Here is a 25,000-nt window from a genome sequence, read left to right on the forward strand (position 1 = left end):
CCCCACCTCTACTCTCACCACTACCCCTACCCCCATCTAGCCTAGTTAAATAAAGGTAAAATTAAATAAAAATAAAAATCCCCACCTCTACTCCCACCACTGCCCTCATCTCCCCATCTAGCCCCTACCCCCATCTCCACATCTAGCCCTCATCCCCACCCCTACACCCACCACTACACCTAACCCCATCTCCCCATCTAGCCCTCATCACTACTCCCATCTCCCCATCTAGCCCTCATCACTACCCCTACCCACATCTAACCCCATCTAGCCCTCATCTCCCCATCAACCCCCCCTACAACTAGCCCTCACCCCTACACCCACCACTACCCCTACCCCCATCTAGCCCTCATCACTACCCCATATAGCCCTCATCCCCACCTCTACTCCCCCAGTCCCCAGACAAGGAAGATAGCGATGGCCCCCCCAGTCAGGTATCCAACCAGGACGTTCGCCACCCTACCCCCACCTCCCCACCCCCTACTCCCGAGTCTTCTCACCAGGAAGGCAGCGATGGCCCCTCCGGTCAGGTATCCAGCCAAGACGTCACCCCAATGGTTCCTGTACTCCGTGACCCTCACCACCCCCACCAGCACAGCCAGGGACAGGAGGGTCAGACACAGGGTGGGCTTGGTCAGCCGGGTGCCCTTTGTACGGAACACCAGCGTCACGTACATCTGAAACACACACACAGAAAGGAATAGTTCATTTAAAAGTTATTCTGCAGACACACACACACAGGGGTGGAGGTTAAGATGCAAGCAGAGCTATACGTTCTAGATATACAGTACCTCCACAGAAGCACACACAGAGGTGGAGGTTAAGATGCAAGCAGAGCTATACATTCTAGATATACAGTACCGCCACAGAAGCACACACAGAGCTATAAAAGTCTACATATACAGGATATCACGACTTCCGCCGAAGTTGGTCCCTCTCCTTGTTCGGGCGGTGTTCGGCGGTCGAAGTCGCTGACTGACCTTCTAGCCATCGCTGATCCTCTTTTCATTTTCCTTTGGTTATGTCTTGTCTTGTATCACACCTGGTTCCAATCCCATTCATTACATGTGTGTATTTAACCCTCTGTTCCCCCTCATTGTCCTTGTCGGTGATTGTTTGTTTGTAAACTATGTGCAGGATATGTTCTGGTGTGCGACGGGTTTTGTACCCACTTGTATTATTTTGTATATTTTGGTTTTTGAGCACTTTTTAAACTGCTCCGTGTTATACCAAGTTCGTTCTCCTGCGCCTGACTTCCCTGCCACCAGCACGCACTCTTACACAGTACCTCCACAGAAGCACACACAGAGCTATGAAGTCTAGATATACAGTACCTCCACAGAAGCACACACAGAGATATTAAGTCTAAATATACAGTGCCTCCACAGAAGCAGACAGAGCTATAGAGTCTAGATATACATCACCGCCACAGAAGCACACACAGAGTTATAAAGTCTAAATATACAGTACCTCCACAGAAGCACACACAGAGATATAAATTCTACATATACCCTCTACCTCCACTAAGCACATAGAAATGTACAGAAACATACATTCACACTTCAAAACACTGATATCAGAAAACATTTCTCTATTCTTCCCGGTGTCACACTTTATTCCTTCCCCTCTAACTTCCCCCTAGTTCCTACCACTGTGTAGACAGCAGAGTAGATGCTGAGGGCCGCGTCCTTGGAGGGGAAGGACTTGCGTGCAGACGCAACCAGGTAGGGGTTCCCAGTGCAGGCGCGGCGCTCTGTGATGTACTGCATGGGGGACTGGCAGCCCAAGACTGTGTAGTTGGGGCGGCAGGCAGACAGGAAGTGAGGGGTCTGGTTTCCTGTCACCACCTGGCCTGCGTTGGCGAAGATGGTGGTGGCGAAGAGGCCAAAGGAGTAGACGCCTGAGGGGGCGGAGGAGGAGAACGGGGGTGGAGGAGGTGGAGGGTGAGGGGAGAGGATGGGGAGGAGAGAGAGAGGGATAGGAAGAGAGGGAGAGGAGAAGGGAGAAACAGAGAGACAAACGAGAGGGCAGAGAGAGATAAAAACCCTTCATTCAATGCTGAATGACAGTAGTGAGGCAGCATGCCCAATATATTGCACAATATATTAGGACCAATATACACCAGGTTTAATATGGTCTAATGTACAGTGGGACCCTATAGCCGAGGCTCACCCAGAAAGCGTACTATCCTGCGGAGGAGGGGGTTGAAGTAACAGCAGTCAGCCGTCACAATGGTCTTCTCCTGAGCCCCCTCCGCTTTCACAAAGAACGTTGTCACCTCTCCAATCAGAATCTACAGACGGACGGATGGACAGACAGACAGAGAGAAAGGCAGAGAGGTTAGTGTAAAACACTGAAAGAGCTACGAGCAAATCCAAACCCACTACAAAAGAACGGTATCCTGTATTTGTTCACAGTATACTCAGTTCTTGTATATGGCATTATTTATGGCTAGTTTCAGCCAGCCACAGTAACCTATGTGGTCATACAGTATTAACAGTACAACAACTGGAAGTATTCCATTCAGTTACTTTCCTCTGGGGAAGTACCCACCTCCTCTCCACACTAAACCAGTACCCACCTCCTCTCCACACTAAACCAGTACCCACCTCCTCTCCACACTAAACCAGTACCCACCTCCTCACCACACTAAACCAGTACCCACCTCCTCTCCACACTAAACCAGTACCCACCCTGGGTCTCGACCCCGCCCTGTGCAACTGGGTACTGGACTTCCTGACGGGCCACCCCCAGGTGGTGAGGATAGGCAACAACATCTCCTCCCCGCTGATCCTCAACACTGGGGCCCCACAAGGGTGCGTTCTGAGCCCTCTCATGTACTCCCTGTTCACCCACGACTGCGTGGCCACGCACGCCTCCAACTCAATCATCAAGTTTGCGGACGACACAACAGTGGTAGGCTTGATTACCAACAACGACGAGACGGCCTACAGGGAGGAGGTGAGGGCCCTCGGAGTGTGGTGTCAGGAAAATAACCTCACACTCAACGTCAACAAAACTAAGGAGATGATTGTGGACTTCAGGAAACAGCAGAGGGAACACCCCCCTATCCACATCGATGGAACAGTAGTGGAGAGGGTAGCAAGTTTTAAGTTCCTCGGCATACACATCACAGACAAACTGAATTGGTCCACTCACACAGACAGCATTGTGAAGAAGGCGCAGCAGCGCCTCTTCAACCTCAGGAGGCTGAAGAAATTTGGCTTGTCACCAAAAGCACTCACAAACTTCTACAGATGCAGATGCACAATCGAGAGCATCCTGACGGGCTGTATCACCGCCTGGTACGGCAACTGCTCCGCCCACAACCGTAAGGCTCTCCAGAGTTCTGCACAACGCATCACCGGGGGCAAACTACCTGCCCTCCAGGACACCTACACCACCCGATGTTACAGGAAGGCCATAAAGATCATCAACGACATCAACCACCCGAGCCACTGCCTGTTCACCCCGCTATCATCCAGAAGGCGAGGTCAGTACAGGTGCATCAAAGCTGGGACCGAGAGACTGAAAAACAGCTTCTATCTCAAGGCCATCAGACTGTTAAACAGCCACCACTAACATTGAGTGGCTGCTGCCAACACACTGACACTGACTCAACTCCAGCCACTGTAATAATGGGAATTGATGGGAAATTATGTAAATATATCACTAGCCACTTTAAACAATGCTACCTAATATAATGTTTACATACCCTACATTATTCATCTCATATGTATACGTATATACTGTACTCTATATCATCGACTGTATCCTTATGTAATACATGTATCACTAGCCACTTTAACTATGCCACTTTGTTTACATACTCATCTCATATGTATATACTGTACTCGATACCATCTACTGTATCTTGCCTATGCTGCTCTGTACCATCACTCATTCATATATCCTTATGTACATATTCTTTATCCCCTTACACTGTGTATAAGACAGTAGTTTTGGAATTGTTAGTTAGATTACTTGTTGGTTATTACTGCATTGTCGGAACTAGAAGCACAAGCATTTCGCTACACTCGCATTAACATCTGCTAACCATGTGTATGTGACAAATAAAATTTGATTTGATTTGATTTGATTTAATGGTTTAGTGTGAAGAGGAGGTGGGTACTGGTATAGTGGAGAGAGGTGGGTACTGGTATAGTGGAGAGAGGTGGGTACTGGTATAGTGGAGAGAGGTGGGTACTGGTATAGTGGGTACTGGTATAGTGGGAAGAGGTGGGTACTGGCATAGTGGAGAGAGGTGGGTACTGGTATAGTGGGTACTGGTAAAGTGGGGAGAGGTGGGTAATGGCATAGTGGGGAGAGGTGGGTACTGGTTTCGTGGGTAGCAGTGGGTACTGGTATAGTGGGGAGAAGAGGGTACTGGTGTAGTGGGGAGAGGTGGGTACTGGTATAGTGGGGAGAAGTGGGTACTGGCATAGTGGGGAGAGGTGGGTATTGGTATTGTGGGTAGAGGTGGGTACTGGTATAGTGGGGCGAGGTGGGTACTGGTATAGTGGGTAGAGGTGGGTACTGGCATAGTGGGGAGAGGTGGGTACTGGCATAGTGGGGAGAGGTGGGTACTGGTATAGTGGGTAGAGGTGGGTACTGGCATAGTGGGGAGAGGTGGGTACTGGCATAGTGGGGAGAGGTGGGTACTGGCATAGTGGAGAGAGGTGGGTACTGGTATAGTGGGGAGAGGTGGGTACTGGCATAGTGGGGAGAGGTGGGTACTGGCATAGTGGGGAGAGGTGGGTACTGGCATAGTGGGGAGAGGTGGGTACTGGCATAGTGGGGAGAGGTGGGTACTGGCATAGTGGGGAGAGGTGGGTACTGGCATAGTGGGGAGAGGTGGGTACTGGCATAGTGGGGAGAGTGGGTACTGGCATAGTGGGGAGAGGTGGGTACTGGCATAGTGGGGAGAGGTGGGTACTGGCATAGTGGGGAGAGGTGGGTACTGGCATAGTGGGGATGTAGATGACGCAGTTATGTGAAAGACATAACTACTGTTAGAGATATAACTACTGCAGAGAGATACACTATAACTACTGCATAGAGATACACTATAACTACTGTATAGAGATATAAATACTGTTAGAGATATAACTACTGCAGAGAGATACACTATAACTACTGCATAGAGATACACTATAACTACTGTATAGAGATATAAATACTGTTAGAGATATAACTAGAGATATAACTACTGCATAGAGATACACTATAACTACTGTATAGAGACATAAATACTGTTAGAGATATAACTACTGTATAGAGATATAACTACTGCATAGAGATACACTATAACTACTGTATAGAGATATAAATACTGTTAGAGATATAACTACTGTATAGAGATATAACTCCTGTATAGAGATATAACTACTGCATAGACATATAACTCCTGTATAGAGATATAACTACTGCATAGAGATATAACTCCTGTATAGAGATATAACTTCTGTATAGAGATATAACTCCTGTATAGAGATATAACTCCTGTATTGAGATATAACTCCTGTATAGAGATATAACTACTGCATAGAGATACACTATAACTACTGTATAGAGATATAAATACTGTTAGAGATATAACTAGAGATATAACTACTGCATAGAGATACACTATAACTACTGTATAGAGACATAAATACTGTTAGAGATATAACTACTGTATAGAGATATAACTACTGCATAGAGATACACTATAACTACTGTATAGAGATATAAATACTGTTAGAGATATAACTACTGTATAGAGATATAACTCCTGTATTGAGATATAACTCCTGTATAGAGATATAACTCCTGTATAGAGATATAACTAATGTATAGAGATATAACTCCTGTATAGAGATATAACTCCTGTATAGAGATATAACTACTGTATAGAGATATAACTCCTGTATAGAGATATAACTCCTATATAGAGATATAACTCCTGTATAGAGATATAACTACTGTATGTAATATACCCTTTGTTGGCAATGGTCGTTGCACAATTGGTGGCTGACTAAATAATTTTTTGCCCCACTGTATCTAGTTCTATTGATAGTTCTATATACATTGATACTGCTGCTTAACACAGCGGACAAGATTTACCATGTGACGTGGTTGTAAACTGTTTTTCTGGCTGAGAAGACGTCATTAGCTAACCCGATTACAACCACATAGACATTTTTTACTGTTTGCAACAACAAAAAGGGTGTAAAAAAACATCCTTTTATAACCAGTAAACAACCTGACCAGAACGTCAGGAAAACGTCAGGAAAACGTTGTCACAGTACATCCAGTTTTGCCCCACTGGCATTTACAACAGCCATGGTTCAGCAGGGTTATTATGCCTTCCCAATAGTACCCATGTATAGCAACGACCAAAAGTAGTCTTAAACGGGGCTGTGTCCCAAATGGCACCCTATTCCATGCATAGTGCACTACTTTTGACCAGGGTCCATGGGGTTCTGGTCAAAAGTAGTGCACTATAGGATAATAGGGTGCCATGTGGGATGCAAACGATGCTATTCATATGCATGGTCTCTGTCCCTACGGGTGCTGAGCTCTGAAGATGACTCAACCACATCACAGGCTAACGCTAATACTGTCTCCTCTCATTCCCCTTCACTCTACACAGGCCTGAGGGCCCCGGTGAGGGCTCAGATGTTAGCGTACACTCCTAGAAAAAAGGGTTCCAAAAGGGTTCTTCGGCCGTCCCCATAGGATCATATTTTTGGGTTCCAGGAAGAACGCCTTTCCACAGAGGGTTCTACATGGAACCCAAAAGGGTTCTCCTGTTGGGACAGCCACAGAAACACTTTTGGAACCCTTTTTTCTAAGATTGTACGTACGTGTGTGTGTGCATGCGTGTGTGTGTGTCTGTTTACCGCTCCATAGCCCGAGGAGGGCCATTTAGTGGCAGAAATCTAGGTCTGGGTCTTCTAATCATCTGTCAGAGTGTGAGAGTCACACTTGAAGGCTTGGCTGTCTTGAATAGCAGAGGATAAGTGAGGAGAGGAGACAGGAGGAGATGTGTAGGGCTTTGTAGGATCCTTGATCCTTCCCTTGTGATGTCAGACTATCTGAAGTAATGTGAAGGCTGTGCAAGAGCAGAACAATGTTTTTCAAATAGAAGGAACAGTATCTAGCATCAGAGATCACTCTTTTCAGGGATTCCCAAACTCTTTAGATACATTTTTCAAACTCCTGGATGAATGCTGTAGTTCAATTAAATCTTATTACATACTGATCTAAACACATACTCTTCCATGTTACACAGACGGTTCTACATGGAACCCAAAATAGTTCTACCTGGAACCAAAAGGGTTTCTACCTGGAACCAAAAAAGGTTATTCAAAGGGTTCTCCTATGGGGACAGCCGAGGAATCATTTTAGGGTCTAGATTGCACCTTTTTTTCTAATAGTGTTCAGTATGCGGTGAGATTTAGCTATGTAGCGTTTTAGCATCCCACTCTCCTACCGCACCATGCATAATGCATGATCATGTACCCTACATCCTCGGTCTCTCTCTGTCAAAGGGTCTTGTGATCATTGGAGGGGCTCAGCAGTATTCTGATCAGAGCTGTTTGGAGGATCTAACAGGGGTTAGGGAGATAAAGGGCTTGTGTGTGAGTATGTGTGAATCTGTGTCAAAGGGAAGGTCTCTGTGTGTGTGTGTGTGTGTGTGTGTGTGTGTGTGTGTGTGTGTGTGTGTGTGTGATCAGATGAGTGGTTGTGTGTGTGTGTGCTACTGAGGATCTAAAGAGAAGAGGTTGAAACAGGGGTTGTGTGATCCACTGGGCTAACTCCTATGACCACCATAATAGAGAGTGTGTTTGCTAGGTGTGTGTGTGTGTGTGTGTGTGTGTGTGTGTGTGTGTGTGTGTGTGTGTGTGTGTGTGTGTGTGTGTGTGTGTGTGGAAGTGAGGAAGTGAGTGGTGAGGTAGGGATGTGAGGAAGTGAGTGGAGAAGCAGGGATGTGAGGAAGTGAGTGGAGAAGCAGGGATGTGAGGAAGTGAGCGGTGAAGCAGGGATGTGAGGAAGTGAGTGGAGAAGCAGGGATGTGAGGAAGTGAGTGGGGAAGCAGGGATGTGAGGAAGTGAGTGGTGAAGCAGGGATGTGAGGAAGCAGGGATGTGAGGAAGTGAGCGGTGAAGCAGGGATGTGAGTGGTGAAGCAGGGATGTGAGGAAGTGAGTGGTGAAGCAGGGATGTGAGGAAGTGAGCGGGGAAGCAGGGATGTGAGGAAGTGAGCGGGGAAGCAGGGATGTGAGGAAGTGAGTGGGGAAGCAGGGATGTGAGGAAGTGAGTGGTGAAGCAGGGATGTGAGGAAGTGAGTGGAGAAGCAGGGATGTGAGGAAGCAGGGATGTGAGGAAGTGAGTGGGGAAGCAGGGATGTGAGGAAGTGAGTGGGGAAGCAGGGATGTGAGGAAGTGAGTGGGGAAGCAGGGATGTGAGGAAGCAGGGATGTGAGGAAGTGAGTGGGGAATCAGGGATGTGAGGAAGTGAGTGGAGAAGCAGGGATGTGAGGAAGCAGGGATGTGAGGAAGTGAGTGGGGAAGCAGGGATGTGAGGAAGTGAGTGGGGAAGCAGGGATGTGAGGAAGTGAGTGGAGAAGCAGGGATGTGAGGAAGTGAGTGGAGAAGCAGGGATGTGAGGAAGTGAGTGGGGAAGCAGGGATGTGAGGAAGTGAGTGTGGAAGCAGGGATGTGAGGAAGTGAGTGGTGAAGCAGGGATGTGAGGAAGCAGGGATGTGAGGAAGTGAGTGGTGAAGCAGGGATGTGAGGAAGCAGGGATGTGAGGAAGTGAGCAATGAAGCAGGGATGTGAGGAAGTGAGCGGTGAAGCAGGGATGTGAGGAAGTGAGTGGGGAAGCAGGGATGTGAGGAAGCAGGGATGTGAGGAAGTGAGCAATGAAGCAGGGATGTGAGGAAGTGAGCGGTGAAGCAGGGATGTGAGGATGTGAGGACAGCAGTATAACTATGGGACTCAAACAGAGAGGTAAATGGAGAACAGCTATGGTGTAAAACAGCTATGGTGTAAAACAGCTGTGGTGTAAAACAGTTATGGTGTAAAACAGCTATGGTGTAAAACAGTTATGGTGTAAAACAGCTGTGGTGTAAAACAGCTATGGTGTAAAACAGCTATGGTGTAAAACAGCTATGGTGTAAAACAGCTATGGTGTAAAACAGCTATGGTGTAAAACAGCTATGGTGTAAAACAGCTGTGGTGTAAAACAGTTATGGTGTAAAACAGCTGTGGTGTAAAACAGCTATGGTGTAAAACAGCTGTGGTGTAAAACAGTTATGGTGTAAAACAGTTATGGGGTAAAACAGCTATGGTGTAAAACAGCTGTGGTGTAAAACAGCTGTGGTGTAAAACAGCTATGGTGTAAAACAGCTATGGAGTAAAACAGCTATGGTGTAAAACAGCTGTGGTGTAAAACAGTTATGGTGTAAAACAGCTATGGTGTAAAACAGCTATGGTGTAAAACAGTTATGGTGTAAAACAGCTATGGTGTAAAACAGCTATGGTGTAAAACAGTTGTGGTGTAAAACAGCTATGGTGTAAAACAGCTGTGGTGTAAAACAGCTATGGTGTAAAACAGCTGTGGTGTAAAACAGTTATGGTGTAAAACAGTTATGGTGTAAAACAGCTGTGGTGTAAAACAGCTATGGTGTAAAACAGCTATGGTGTAAAACAGTTATGGTGTAAAACAGCTGTGGTGTAAAACAGTTATGGTGTAAAACAGCTGTGGTGTAAAACAGCTACGGTGTAAAACAGCTATGGTGTAAAACAGCTATGGTTAAAACAGCTATGGTTAAAACAGCTATGGTGTAAAACAGCTGTGGTGTAAAACCGTTATGGTGTAAAACAGCTGTGGTGTAAAACAGCTATGGTGTAAAACAGCTATGGTGTAAAACAGCTATGGTGTAAAACAGTTATGGTGTAAAACAGCTGTGGTGTAAAACAGCTATGGTGTAAAACAGCTATGGTGTAAAACAGCTGTGGTGTAAAACAGCTGTGGTGTAAAACAGCTATGGTGTAAAACAGTTATGGTGTAAAACAGCTGTGGTGTAAAACAGCTATGGTGTAAAACAGCTGTGGTGTAAAACAGCAATGGTGTAAAACAGCTGTGGTGTAAAACAGCTATGGTGTAAAACAGCTGTGGTGTAAAACAGCTGTGGTGTAAAACAGTTATGGTGTAAAACAGCTGTGGTGTAAAACAGCTGTGGTGTAAAACAGCTATGGTGTAAAACAGCTGTGGTGTAAAACAGCTGTGGTGTAAAACAGCTATGGTGTAAAACAGCTGTGGTGTAAAACAGCTATGGTGTAAAACAGCTGTGGTGTAAAACAGCTGTGGTGTAAAACAGCTATGGTGTAAAACAGTTATGGTGTAAAACAGCTGTGGTGTAAAACAGCTGTGGTGTAAAACAGCTATGGTGTAAAACAGCTGTGGTGTAAAACAGTTATGGTGTAAAACAGCTGTGGTGTAAAACAGCTGTGGTGTAAAACAGTTATGGTGTAAAACAGCTATGGTGTAAAACAGCTATGGTGTAAAACAGCTATGGTGTAAAACAGCTGTGGTGTAAAACAGCTGTGGTGTAAAACAGTTATGGTGTAAAACAGCTGTGGTGTAAAACAGCTGTGGTGTAAAACAGCTGTGGTGTAAAACAGCTATGGTGTAAAACAGCTGTGGTGTAAAACAGTTATGGTGTAAAACAGCTGTGGTGTAAAACAGCTGTGGTGTAAAACAGTTATGGTGTAAAACAGCTATGGTGTAAAACAGCTATGGTGTAAAACAGCTATGGTGTAAAACAGCTGTGGTGTAAAACAGCTGTGGTGTAAAACAGTTATGGTGTAAAACAGCTGTGGTGTAAAACAGCTGTGGTGTAAAACAGTTATGGTGTAAAACAGCTATGGTGTAAAACAGCTATGGTGTAAAACAGTTATGGTGTAAAACAGCTATGGTGTAAAACAGCTGTGGTGTAAAACAGCTGTGGTGTAAAACAGTTATGGTGTAAAACAGCTGTGGTGTAAAACAGTTATGGTGTAAAACAGCTGTGGTGTAAAACAGCTATGGTGTAAAACAGCTATGGTGTAAAACAGCTGTGGTGTAAAACCTTTTGTGAACACGGGGTCTATTTGTTTGGATGTGGAGTGGAGGTTATGTGTAATGTCATTGTGCTCTCTTGTGCTCCTACTCTGTTGCACTTTGAACCTTTTAATCCAAATATGGATTCTGATTCCCAACAGGGACTGGATGCACAGTTGGAGGACAACCCTGTAACCTCAGGATCTCACCACAGGCGCGATTCTAGTGTACCGTCAAACGTCAATACAACTCAATGGAAACCCATTAGATGAGTCGAGGCTTGAAATCGACCCAATATGGCAACCCTAATTAACAGAACCAACATCGCTCCCCGTCTCATAATGGACTGTAATGGACTTCACACCGGCCTCACTTCAATATTAACACACACAACACATGTTAAGTGACTGAGCATTCACCACGTTTGGTTCAGTGTTAGCCTCCAGGCCTAATGTTAGTGGTGATGGTTAGTGTTTAGTGTTAGTCTGTAGTGTGTGTCTTTTTACAGGTGAGATACCAGTGTTCTACTACAGCAGTATGAAGGGAGGGGAAACATAATAACACATTTTAAACAGTCAGCTATGGCACATCCTCTAACCAGGAGCCTTTACATTATTAACATGCACAAGTACACACACACACACACACACACACAGACACACAGACACACACACACACACACACACACACACACACACACATACTGTACGTGTGCGCACGTACAGTACCAGGCATACACACACAAACACACCGCTGCACAGGCCTATGGGCATGAATACGCACAGACACACACACACTGAGGTTTGCTTGTAATGTCGGGCCCTTTGTGGATTCATGTGAACAGCTGCTGCCACAATATTATCAATAGGTAAACACTCTTAAAGAGACTTAGACTGTGTTAGACATACTGGTGACAATGAGTTTACATAACTGGCACTCACAGAGGAGTAGAACCTACAAATACTGGTATTCTGCTGTCTGTGACACTCGAAGACACTGCTGGACTCCAACGTGGAGCTTTAGATCAGAAGATGAGACGTGAAGAGAGGACTGACAGACAGATGTGAAACACTAGTTAGAACAGATCAAATGAACCAAAGATGGACCTGCTCCTTCCTGCTGACTTTCAAGAGTAGCAGGAAGGGATGGAGGAAAGGAGAGGGAGAAAGAGAGAGATAGAGAGAGAGAGCAACAGAGAGAGAGAGAGAGATGAAGATGAAGAAAAATGAGGGAGGAGAGAGAGAAAGATGAAGAGAGAGAGAGAGGGGGGGGGGAGGGAGAGAGAGACAGAGAGAGAAGATGATAGATGAGGGTGACCAACGATGACTGATACTGGCTGTCTTCTCCTTCAGAGAGGATCACATTGCTGTGTTTTCCTTTGAAGTGTGTATATGTGTTTGTGTGTGTGTGTGTGTGTGTGTGTGTGAGAGAGAGAGTCTATGTGTGAACTGTGTGTGTATACTGTATCAGTGTGTGAGTGAATGTGTGTGTGTGTTGGTGCTTGTGACTGCTGGTAGATCTGTCAAATCTCACGGTTGGAAAGTGGAGCAGAAGAGCTTTCTCATGTCCAACAGTGGAGCGTGTTCAGGAGTCACAGCCGTTTACAATAGAAGAGGAGAATGGATGATGGAGAGACGAGGGGAGAGGTTAATAAGTGATATAGAGATTTTATAATTATTTAATAAGATAATGTTGATGGGCAGTGGTAGGGTTGGGCGGTATGCAGATATTCATACCGCCGTACCGTTTCTGTACCATACCGGAGCATACGGTATTACCAGAAGTGCACACAAGGGGTGCTATTTCAACCTAAATTATTATTATTATTATATCTGTTTTTTTTAACGCACCAAACAATTTAGGTAACAGGGACCTTGATCCAGGAAGGGATTGAATGTCTCTGCTGTAACCTAGAAGCTTGATCTTGACATGTAGCCACCTAGCTAGCAAGTCAGCAAACCAAATCCAAAGCTGGATGTCATTTATTTGACACATCTTATTTTCCTTATAGATATACTTAACTTAAGCAGTGGTATAGCACACACCCACGCACACACCCACGCACACACCCACGCACACACCCACGCACACACCCACGCACACACCCACGCACACACTCACTCACTCACTCACTCACTCACTCACTCACTCACACACACACACACCCACACACACACACACCCACACACACCCACACACACACCCACACACACACACACACACACACACACACACACACACACACACACACACACACACACACACACACACACACACACACACACACACCCACGCAACAAAAGTAACTCAAATAAACTAAATGTAAACAAAGCGTTCCACAGGGAGGCTGGTCGACTCCAATGCTTCCCACAGTTGTGTCAGGTTGGCTGGATGTCCTTTGGGTGGTGGACCCTTCCTGATACACACAGGAAACTGTTGAGAGTGAAAAACCCAGTAGCGCTGCAGTTCTTGACACAAACCTGTACCTTTTGGGATTCTGTGCATATTGTTTTGTATTGCTAGTTATTATTAGCATCTGCAAACCCTATGCAAGTGACAACAATGAACTTTGATTTGATATTTCCCTATTGTTTGTTACACATCGTCATCTCACGGTATACACGTGCGTGCGTGTGTGTGTGTGTGTGTGTGTGTGTGTGTGTGTGTGTGTGTGTGTGTGTGTGTGTGTGTGTGTGTGGGTGAGTGAGTGAGTGAGTGAGTGAGTGAGTGAGTGAGTGAGTGAGTGAGTGAGTGAGTGAGTGAGTGAGTGAGTGAGTGAGTGTGTGTGATGGGGTCCGATGCATATAGTTAGTGCCTTACAAATTCTATATAAAAACGTTTGTAATAAATAACAGTTGAAGTCAGAAGTTTACATTCACTTAGATTGGAGTAATTAAAACTAGTTTTTCAACCACTCCACAAATGTTTTGTTAACAAACTATAGTTTTGATAAGTCGGTAAGGACATCTACTTTGTGCATGACACAAGTCATTTTTCCAACAATTGTTTTTCCAACAACCAATGTGTCGGAGGAAACACCGTGCACCTGGCAACCCGGCCCGCCACAGGAGTCGCTGGTGCCCGATGAGACAAGGACATCCCTACCGATGTAGGTGCATCGCCCCATGGACCTCCCGGTCACGGGCGGTTACGACAGAGCCTGGGCACGAACCCAGAGTCTCTGATGGCACAGCTGGCGCTGCAGTACCCGGGAGGCCACGTACACTAAGTTGACTGTGCCTTTAAACAGATTGGAAAATTCCCAAAAATGATGTCATGGCTTTAGAAGCTTCTGATAGGCTAATTGACATAATTTGAGTCAATTGGAGGTGTACCAGTGGATGTATTTCAAGGCCTACCTTCAAACTCAGTGCCTCTTTGCTTGACATCATTGGAAAATCAAAATAAATCAGCCAAGACCTCAGAAAAAAAATGTAGACCTGCACAAGTGTGGTTCATCCTTGGGAGCAATTTACAAACATCTGAAGGTACCACGTTCTGTACAAACAATAGTACGCAAGTATAAACACCATGGGACCACGCAGCCGTCATACCGCTCAGGAAGGAGACGCGTTCTGTCTCCTAGAGATGAACGTACTTTGGTGCGAAAAGTGCAAATCAATCCCAGAACTCCAGCAAAGGACCTTGTGAAGATGCTGGAGGAAACAGGTACAAAAGTATCTATATCCAGAGTAAAATGTGTCCTATATCGGCATAACCTGAAAGGCTGCTCAGCAAGGAAGAAGCCACTGCTCCAAAACCACCACAAAAAAGCCAGACTGCGGTTTGCAACTGCATATGGGGACAAAGATCGTACTTTTTGGAGAAATGTCTTCTGGTCTGATGAAACAAAAATAGAACTGTTTGGACATAATGACCGTCGTTATGTTGGGAGAAAAAAGGGGGAGGCTTGCAAGCCGAAGAACACCATCCCAACCGTGAAGCATGGGGGTGGCAGCATCATGTTGTGGGGGTGCTTTGCTGCAGGAGGGACTGGTGCACTTCACAATATAGATGGCATCATGAGAACGAAAATTAAGTGGATATACTGAAGCAATATCTCAAGACATCAGTCAGGAAATGAAAGCTTGTTTGCAAATTGCCAATGACCTCAAGCATACTTCCAAAGTTGTGGCAAAATGGCTTAAGGACAACAAAGTCAAGGTGACTGACCGCAATCCTATAGAAAATTTGTGGGCAGAACTGAAAAAGTGTGTTCAAGCAAGGAGGCCTACAAACCTGACTCAGTTACACCAGCTCTGTCAGGAGGAATGGCCAAAATTCACCCAACTTATTGTGGAAAACTTGTGGAATTCTACCCGAAACGTTTGACCCAAGTTAAACAATTTAAAGGCAATGCTACCAAATACTAATAATGAGTGTATGTAAATTTCTGACCCACTGGGAATGTGATGGAAGAAATATAAGCCCAAATAAATAATTCTCTCTAATATTATTTTGACATTTCACATTCTTAAAATAAAGTGGTGATCTTAACTGACCTAAGACAGGGAATTTTTACAAGATTAAATGATAGGAATTGTGAAAAACTGAGTTTAAATGTGTTTGGGTAAGGTGTATGTAAACTTCCGACTTCAACTGTACATGGCATAGAGTCTCACAAACCAGTCCTAGTGTTACCATGACGATTTAGCTTCCTACCCACACTCTCTCTTGCTCTTCCTTCTCTCTCATCCTTCCTTTATTCTCTCTTTCATTCCTGCCTGGGCAGACTTCCCGGTCGCTTTGTGGAGAATCTAGGTTATAGTCCAGACCATTTCTCCCCTTCCATCGCTCTCTTTCTATTCCATTTCATATGATCTCCCTCTCTCTTTCTATTCCATTTCATATGATCTCCCTCTCTCTTTCTACTCCATTTCATATGATCTCCCTCTCTCTTTCTACTCCATTTCATATGATCTCTCTCTCTCTTTCTACTCCATTTCATATGATCTCCCTCTCTCTTTCTACTCCATTTCATATGATCTCCCTCTCTTTCTACTCCATTTCATATGATCTCCCTCTCTCTTTCTATTCCATTTCATATGATCTCCCTCTCACTTTCTATTCCATTTCATATGATCTCCCTCTCTCTTTCTATTCCATTTCATATGATCTCCCTCTCTCTTTCTACTCCATTTCATATGATCTCCCTCTCTCTTTCTACTCCATTTCATATGATCTCCCTCTCTCTTTCTACTCCATTTCATATGATCTCCCTCTCTCTTTCTACTCCATTTCATATGATCTCCCTCTCTCTTTCTACTCCATTTCATATGATCTCTCTCTCTCTTTCTACTCCATTTCATATGATCTCCCTCTCTTTCTACTCCATTTCATATGATCTCCCTCTCTCTTTCTACTCCATTTCATATGATCTCCCTCTCTCTTTCTACTCCATTTCATATGATCTCCCTCTCTCTTTCTACTCCATTTCATATGATCTCCCTCTCTCTTTCTACTCCATTTCATATGATCTCCCTCTCTCTTTCTACTCCATTTCATATGATCTCCCTCTCTCTTTCTACTCCATTTCATATGATCTCTCTCTCTCTTTCTACTCCATTTCATATGATCTCCCTCTCTTTCTACTCCATTTCATATGATCTCCCTCTCTCTTTCTATTCCATTTCATATGATCTCCCTCTCACTTTCTATTCCATTTCATATGATCTCCCTCTCTCTTTCTATTCCATTTCATATGATCTCCCTCTCTCTTTCTATTCCATTTCATATGATCTCCCTCTCTCTTTCTACTCCATTTCATATGATCTCCCTCTCTCTTTCTACTCCATTTCATATGATCTCCCTCTCTCTTTCTACTCCATTTCATATGATCTCCCTCTCTCTTTCTACTCCATTTCATATGATCTCCCTCTCTCTTTCTGTCCTTCCCTCTCTTTCTATCCCTCTTTTTTTCTCCTCACAGTTCAACAAAATCCTGTTTAGTTGGACAAAGACACACAGACAGAGACACACAGACAGAGACAGATAGAGACACAGACAGAGACAGACAGACAGACACACACACACACAGACACACAGACAGAGACACACACGAAGACAGACACACAGACAGAGACACACACACAGACAGACAGACATACAGACAAACAGAGACACACAGACAGACAGACACACACACAGATAGACAGACAGACAGACAGAGGGTAGTCTACTCTCTCTCACCTATTTTTCTTTATATAGGGAGGAACCAATCTCAATATCCAGGTCCCATTCAGTGGGACCGAGACAGAGGGGAAGGGTGTTGATGTGACACCACCACTATCCTCTGTCCTCTGGCTCTCTCTGGTTGCGTCCTAAATGTCACCCTTTTCCCGACATATATAGTGCACTACTTTTTCCCAGGGCCCATACCAAAAGTAGTGCACTATATAGGGAATAGGGTGCCATTTGGGACACAATCTATGTATGGTTATCAGCAGCAGCAGCTCTATCTGCCTGTCAGGATCCATTCCATAATTCAGGAGGAGAAGGGGACTTCCTACGGCTTGACTGACAGGCAACACAAACACACAAACAACAAGCCTCTCTTTCTCTCTCTCTCTCTCTCTCTCTCTCTCTCTCTCTCTCTCTCTCTCTCTCTCTCTCTCTCTCTCTCTCTCCCTCCCCCTCTATCATTCTCTGTCGTTCTTCCTCTTTCCTACTTTCTTCTTTCCTCCCCCTCTACTCTCTTTTCTCTTTATATCACCCTCTAAACTCCCTCTCTCTCTCTGCTCTCTATCCTTCTCCTCTTTCTCTCCCAGTCTTCCCCTCTTCTCTCTGTCTTCCCCCTTTCCTCTCTACTGTCTCTCTCTTTTTCTCCTTTCGCTACCTCGCCCTCTCTCCCTCTCCATAATGTTCCAAGGGCTTAGCAGCAGAACAGAGAACAGCTCTTCAGGGCACCAGTATTTAGCATTAGGTATGTGTGTGGGTGTGTGTGTGTGTGTGACCCAGATATTTACAAAGTTTCTAAAATAGCTCTTCAACTTCAAGCTGAGTTCCCATTCCCCACGTCCCCTCCTATAGGGCACATGTATTATATGTAGGGTATTTTCAGACTTTATTGAACAGACAACGAGGATAACAGCGTGGAAAGATAGACGTTGTGTCAAAAGGCAGTAGGCCGGGGTTTAAACCTACTGTATGCCGACACCGTAGACGTGTACTGGAGGCTGCGGCATTACCGCTACACCAGCCAGACTACTTCCACATTCTATACATGGCTAACATGACCAAACGTTAACGCTGTTGAGCAGACGATCAGTTCAAATGTTAAACTGGTAAGTGCTTGTAACTCAACCCTCTCATTGTGTAGGTCCAAGGGTGGCTTGTCACATACAACACACGCACACACAACACACACACACGCACTCACACAGACACACACACATGTAATTAGCCACCGGGGCTTACAGTCCAGATATGGTATAAGTAGTGCTTCCAACTGCAGTGTTGCCATGTAGATGGCTACTGTAATTACTACTAGAGGCTGAGTGGTGTGTGTGTGTGTGTGTGTGTGTGTGTGTGTGTTGGCCAGAATTGTGCCCCACTTAGCCTTGGCATTCCCAATGGCTCTCATAGTGTGTAGAGCCTCCACACACACACACCTGCACACACACACCTACACACACACACACATGACACACACACACACACACACACACTGGTGGTGAGATGTATCCGTCACACAGAATGTAACCCATTTCCGTAGCTGGAAGTGAAGGATGCTATAGCTGCCTGCTGTCCGCCCCCACACACACCAGACTACAGTGCCCTGTGATGTGCAGAGATGTTCTCCCTCGTATACGGATAGATAGAGGCAGACACATATTCACACACACGCAAGCAGGTAGTTGCGCACACACACTTGCATGGATGCACATATACAGTAAAACACACTTAACATGCTGTACAGATTCACTGTCTCTCACAAATACTGTCATCTCCACATAGACACACCCACCCACCCACCCATCTATCCATTTATACTGAACAAAAATATAAACGCATCATGCAACAATTTCAAAGGTTTTACTGAGTTACAGTTCATTATAAGGAAATCAGTTAACTGAAATAAATTCATTAGGCCCTAATCTATGGATTTCACATGACTTGGGAATGCAGATATTCACAGTTAGTCATCTGTTAGTCACAGATACCTTAAAAAAGTTAGGGTCGTGGATCAGAAAACCAGTCAGTATCTGGTGTGACCACCATTTGCCTCATGCAGCGCAGCACATCTCCTTCTCATAGAGTTGATCAGGCTGTTGATTGTGGCCTGTGGAATGTTGTCCCACTCCTCTTCAATGGCTGGATATTGGAGGGAACTGGAGGACGCTTTCGTACATGTTGATCCAGAGCATCCCGAACATGCTCAATGGGTGACATGTCTGGTGAGTATACAGGCCATGGAAGAACTGGGGCATTTTCAGCTTCTAAGAATTGTGTACAGGTCCTCGTGACATGGGGCCGTGCGTTATCATGCTGAAACATGAGGTAATGGCGGTCCTGGTATCTCTGAGCATTCAGATTGTCATCGATAAAATGCAAATGTGTTTGTTCTCTGTAGATTATGCCTGCTCATACCATAACCCCACCGCCACCATGGGGCACTCTGTTCACAACAGTTGGTACTGCCAAATTCTCTAGCACTACGTTGGAGGCGGCTTATGGTAGAGAAATTATCTGGCAACAGCTCTGGTGGACATTCCTGCAGTCAACATGCCAATTGCACGCTCCCTCAAAACTTGGGAAATCTGGGGCATTGTGCTGTGTGACAATACTGCACATTTTAGAGTGACCTTTTATTGTCCCAAGCACAAGGTGCACCTGTGAATGTCATGCTGTTTAATGAGCTTCTTGTTATGCCACACCTGTCAGGTGGATGGATTATCTTGGCAAAGTAGAAATGCTCACTAACAGGGATGTACACAAATTTGGGCCCAAAATTAGACAGAAATAAGCTTTTTGTGGGTATGGGTACTTTTATTTCAGCTCATGAAACATGGGACCAACACTTTACATGTTGCGTTTATATTATTGTTCAGTGTACATGCAATCTAATGTCCAAAGCCAGAGATTGCAGAAGTTCCAGTTTTCAGTGCAACTTATGGCTTCAATTAGCACTAAGGTGCGTGTCCAGTCCCTTGCCCACCCCTGCAACACTCAGCCACAGTCCACCACTGTTAATATCAAACCCTTAATGTACTGGGCTCAGAGCTAAAGCCTTAATGAAGTGATAGGAGTAGACTGAAGTAGAGCATAGAGACCAGCCTGGAGGGGAAGGTCAAGGGTCAGCTCTGTCTATGGGGTTCACTTCTACTCGTACAATGTATAATTTATACTATACTGTACTGTAGTGTCTAATACTCATCCACGCATACTGTAGATATGTGAATGCATTGACATCCCATGGGAACACACACGCATACCATGCACACTGACGCCACACACACACACACACACACACACACACACACACGCAGACTCTCACACACACACACACTTTCACACTCACCACATATGCTGCTGCTACAGTCTATTATCTATCCTGTTGCCTAGTCACTTTACCCCTCCCTATATGTACATATCTACCTCAGTTACCTTGTATTCCTGCACATCGACTCGCTGCTGCTACTCCCTGTATATAGACATGTTATTTTGACTCATTATTGTTATTCGTTATTCACTGTGTATTTATTACTCATGTCACTATTTGTATATACTGTATTATATATATATATTTATTTATTTATCATTAACTCTGCATTGTTGTAAAAGGGCCCATAAGTAAGCATTTCCCTGGTAGTCTACACCTGATGTTTATGAAGCATTTGACAAATTCAATTTCATTTGAAAGCATATGTATGTCAGTCTGTGTGGGAAGAAACCTCTCATATTATATTATATACACACATGCTGCATACTCACTGACACACATGCTGCATACTCACTGACACACATGCTGCATACCCCCTGACACACATGCTGCATACCCACTGACACACATGCTGCATACCCACTGACACATGCTGCATACTCACTGACACACATGCTGCATACCCACTGACACACATGCTGCATACCCACTGACACACATGCTGCATACTCACTGACATACATGCTGCATACTCACTGACACACATGCTGCATACTCACTGACACACATGCTGCATACTCACTGACACACATGCTGCATACTCACTGACACATGCTGCATACTCACTGACACACATGCTGCATACTCACTGACACATGCTGCATACTCACTGACACACATGCTGCATACTCACTGATATACATGCTGCATACTCACTGACACACATGCTGCATACTCACTGACACATGCTGCATACCCACTGATATACATGCTGCATACTCACTGACACATGCTGCATACTCACTGACACATGCTGCATACTCACTGACACATGCTGCATACTCACTGACACATGCTGCATACTCACTGACACATGCTGCATACTCACTGACACATGCTGCATACTCACTGACACACATGCTGCATACTCACTGACACACATGCTGCATACTCACTGACACACATGCTGCATACTCACTGACACATGCTGCATACTCACTGACACATTCTGCATACTCACTGACACACATGCTGCATACTCACTGACACATGCTGCATACTCACTGACACATGCTGCATACTCACTGACATACATGCTGCATACTCACTGACACATGCTGCATACTCACTGACACACATGCTGCATACTCACTGACACACATGCTGCATACTCACTGACACACATGCTGCATACTCACTGACACATGCTGCATACTCACTGACACATTCTGCATACTCACTGACACACATGCTGCATACTCACTGACACATGCTGCATACTCACTGACACATGCTGCATACTCACTGACACACATGCTGCATACTCACTGACACATGCTGCATACTCACTAACACACATGCTGCATACTCACTGACACATGCTGCATACTCACTGACACACATGCTGCATACTCACTGACACATGCTGCATACTCACTAACACACATGCTGCATACTCACTGACATACATGCTGCATACCCCCTGACACACATGCTGCATACTCACTGACATACATGCTGCATACCCCCTGACACACATGCTGCATACTCACTGACATACATGCTGCATACCCCCTGACACACAACATATGGTATACACTTGCTCAACATAAAGTGTATGCTGCACACATTGAGTTCAATAGATAAAACAAATATATGCATTATTCCTCCAAATAAATGTTAGTAACACATGGATACACACCCACTTATAAACACACACCTCCATCCAAACACCACGTGTGTGACGCTACGCCAGGTGTGTGTGTGTGTGTGTCTGTAGGCTACTCCAGTCCAGTCTTACCGTGACAGTGGGGATAGCGGTGACCAGAGAGTAGACCAGTGCCGGCGGCGCCTTGCTGTCGTCCTCGGGTCCGGGGTACGGTTTGGAGAACGTCTTGTCGAAACAGAAGAACCCTTGGACGTGAACGGGGAACGTGTCTGTGTACTCAAAGTAGTACGCCAGGAGAACCGTCCCAGCCATGATCACCAGCTGGAAATAGAACATGGTTCTAGGTTTAGAAAGAAGGGAAGAGAACCGAAGAGAACTGAAGAGAACCGAAGGATAGTAAGGTGGATGGGAAAACAAAAAGAAGCTATTGATGAGAAAAAGGAGAGAGGAGAAGGAGGCGATTCCTTTTTGAGCGCGGTGACATATGCTTCCGGAGTGTGTAGAATGAAAGAGAGCAAAAGAGGACAGAGAGAGAGAGAGAGAGAGAGAGATAGATAGAGAGAGAGAAACAGAAAGAGAAAGAGCGAAACAGAGAGAGAAACAGAGAGAGAGAGAGAGAGAGAAACAGATAATGAGAGAGAGAAAGAGCGAAACAGAGAGAGAAACAGAGAGAAACAGAGAGAGAGAGAAACAGAGATAATGAGCGAGAGAAACAGAGAGAGAAACAGAGAGAAACAGAGAGAGAAACAGAAGAGAGAGAAAGAGGGAGAGAAAAAAAGAGGATAGAGAGAGAAATAGAGAGACATACACAGAGACCGAGGAAGAGAGAGAAAGAGAGAGTGAGAGTGAGAGATAGATAGAGCGAGAGAGAGAGGTAGAGCGAGAGAGATAGAGAGAGAGAGAGAGAGAGAGAGAGAGAGAGAGACTGAGTCCGAAGGATGAGGGTAAAAGAAAGAAACAGAATATCAAGAAAGATGCTGCTGTTCTGTAAAGGGGGAAAAAATAAATGAAATTACAGTGGAAGAGTGAGAGAGAAAAGAGGCAGAGAGAGAGAGAAATAGGTGGGAAGAGCAAGGAGGATAGCACAAGTGCAAGCATGGGAGGGAGGGAAAGGGGGTGTGTGCTGTGTGTGTGTGTGACGCTGGTGTGCTGTCGATCACATGCAGTGTATGCATGAGTGGTAGTGTGCCGTACACTAGAGCGAGAGGTGATTCACAAAAACATATTTGGAGACTGCAATGTGCACAGCATGATACTAAACATCTGTTAGCACGTTATCATGAATATGTCTGTGTGTGTGTGTGTGTTTGTGTGTGTGTTCAAGAAACACTGGACATGTGCATGTGTGAATGAATTGTACACATTCATTGACTGTGTTTCTTGTCTGTGTGTGTGGGTGGGCTCAGCAGGTGTGTGTATTTATAGACTGTTTATAACCATACATCCATATTGTCCTGTGGAGCTTTCTCTCCTTTGCTGTCTATCTGTGGGAGGTAAAGCTCTTTGAACTGTGGGTCCCCTGTGAATCAATATGGGTTTTGTGTGAGTGTGTGTGTGTACATACTTCTGCTACAACGCCACATCCCTGCAGGGCTCCAACCATCATGTCAAGAGCAAAGTCATTGGGGACAACAAACAAACAAACAAACAAACACACACACACACACACACACACACACACACACACACAGGCAAAGCGTCTAGCAGCAGTCAGCACAGTAGTTTATTTATAGATGCACACATCAAGCTACGTGCATCTCCTCCTCTCCATACGCTGCTCTGGGATGCACACCGCATCCTGATCATCCCTCTTTCTCTATGTAGCTGCTCAGAAACATTATGTACCAATAAAGAGCAACATTTTCAGGAGACATTCTCCCATCGACCAAAGCTCAGCGTTCAACACCATAGTGCCCTCCAGGCTCATCACTAAGCTCAAGACCCTGGGTCTGAACATCTCCCTCTGCAACTGGATCCTGATTTCCTGACGGCAACAACACATCCGCCACGCTGTCACTCAACACAGGGCCCTCTTAGGGGTGCATGCTTAGTCCCCTCCTGTACTCCCTGTTCACCCATTACTCCGTGGCCGCGCATGACTCCAACAGCATCATTAAGTTTGCTGACGACACCACGGTGGTGGGCCTGATCGCCGATGACGGTGAGACAGCCTACAGGGACCTGGCAGTGTGGACAACAACCTCTCCCTCAGCCTCTGCCTCCATGTCAGCAAGACAAAGGATCTGATTGTGGACTACAGGAAACGGAGGGCTGAGCACATCGCCATCCACATCGACAGGGCTGTAGTGGAGCAGGTCAAGGTCCTCGGTGGCTACATGGTGAATTATCATGGTCCACGCACACCAACACAGACATGAAGAAGGCACAAAGGTCCTCGGTGGCTACATGGTGAATTATCATGGTCCACACACACCAACACAGACATGAAGAAGGCACAACAGCGCCTCTTCCTCCTCAGGAGGCTGAAAAGATTTGTAACGGGCCCTCAGATGTTCAAAAACGTCTACAGCTGCACCATTGAGAGCATCTTGACTGGCTGCATCACTGCTAGGTATGGCAACAGCTCGGCATCCGACCGCAAGGTGCTTCAGAGGGTAGTGCGTACAGCCCAGTACATCAC

General features: G+C 45.4%; 1 protein-coding gene across 2 annotated transcripts in view; it reads right to left on the bottom strand.

Moving 5' to 3' along the window:
• The window catches only part of LOC118938212 (phospholipid phosphatase-related protein type 5-like), a 51,447-nt gene that overhangs the window by 5,850 nt on the left and 20,597 nt on the right, over positions 1 to 25,000 (bottom strand). The window contains exons 1-4 of one of the 2 annotated variants that reach the window (XM_036940295.1): positions 22,492 to 22,965; positions 2,173 to 2,293; positions 1,650 to 1,900; positions 501 to 677 (exon numbers count right to left, since the gene is read on the bottom strand). In XM_036940295.1, coding sequence (XP_036796190.1) covers positions 501 to 677; positions 1,650 to 1,900; positions 2,173 to 2,293; positions 22,492 to 22,695 — 753 coding nt within the window. In that variant the 5' untranslated portion in view covers positions 22,696 to 22,965. Of the gene's footprint in view, positions 1 to 500; positions 678 to 1,649; positions 1,901 to 2,172; positions 2,294 to 22,491; positions 22,966 to 25,000 lie in introns of those variants that run through there. The other variant, XM_036940293.1, reaches the window with a different exon arrangement.

Source organism: Oncorhynchus mykiss, chromosome 13, assembly GCF_013265735.2.
Source record: "Oncorhynchus mykiss isolate Arlee chromosome 13, USDA_OmykA_1.1, whole genome shotgun sequence".
NCBI lineage: Eukaryota > Metazoa > Chordata > Actinopteri > Salmoniformes > Salmonidae > Oncorhynchus > Oncorhynchus mykiss.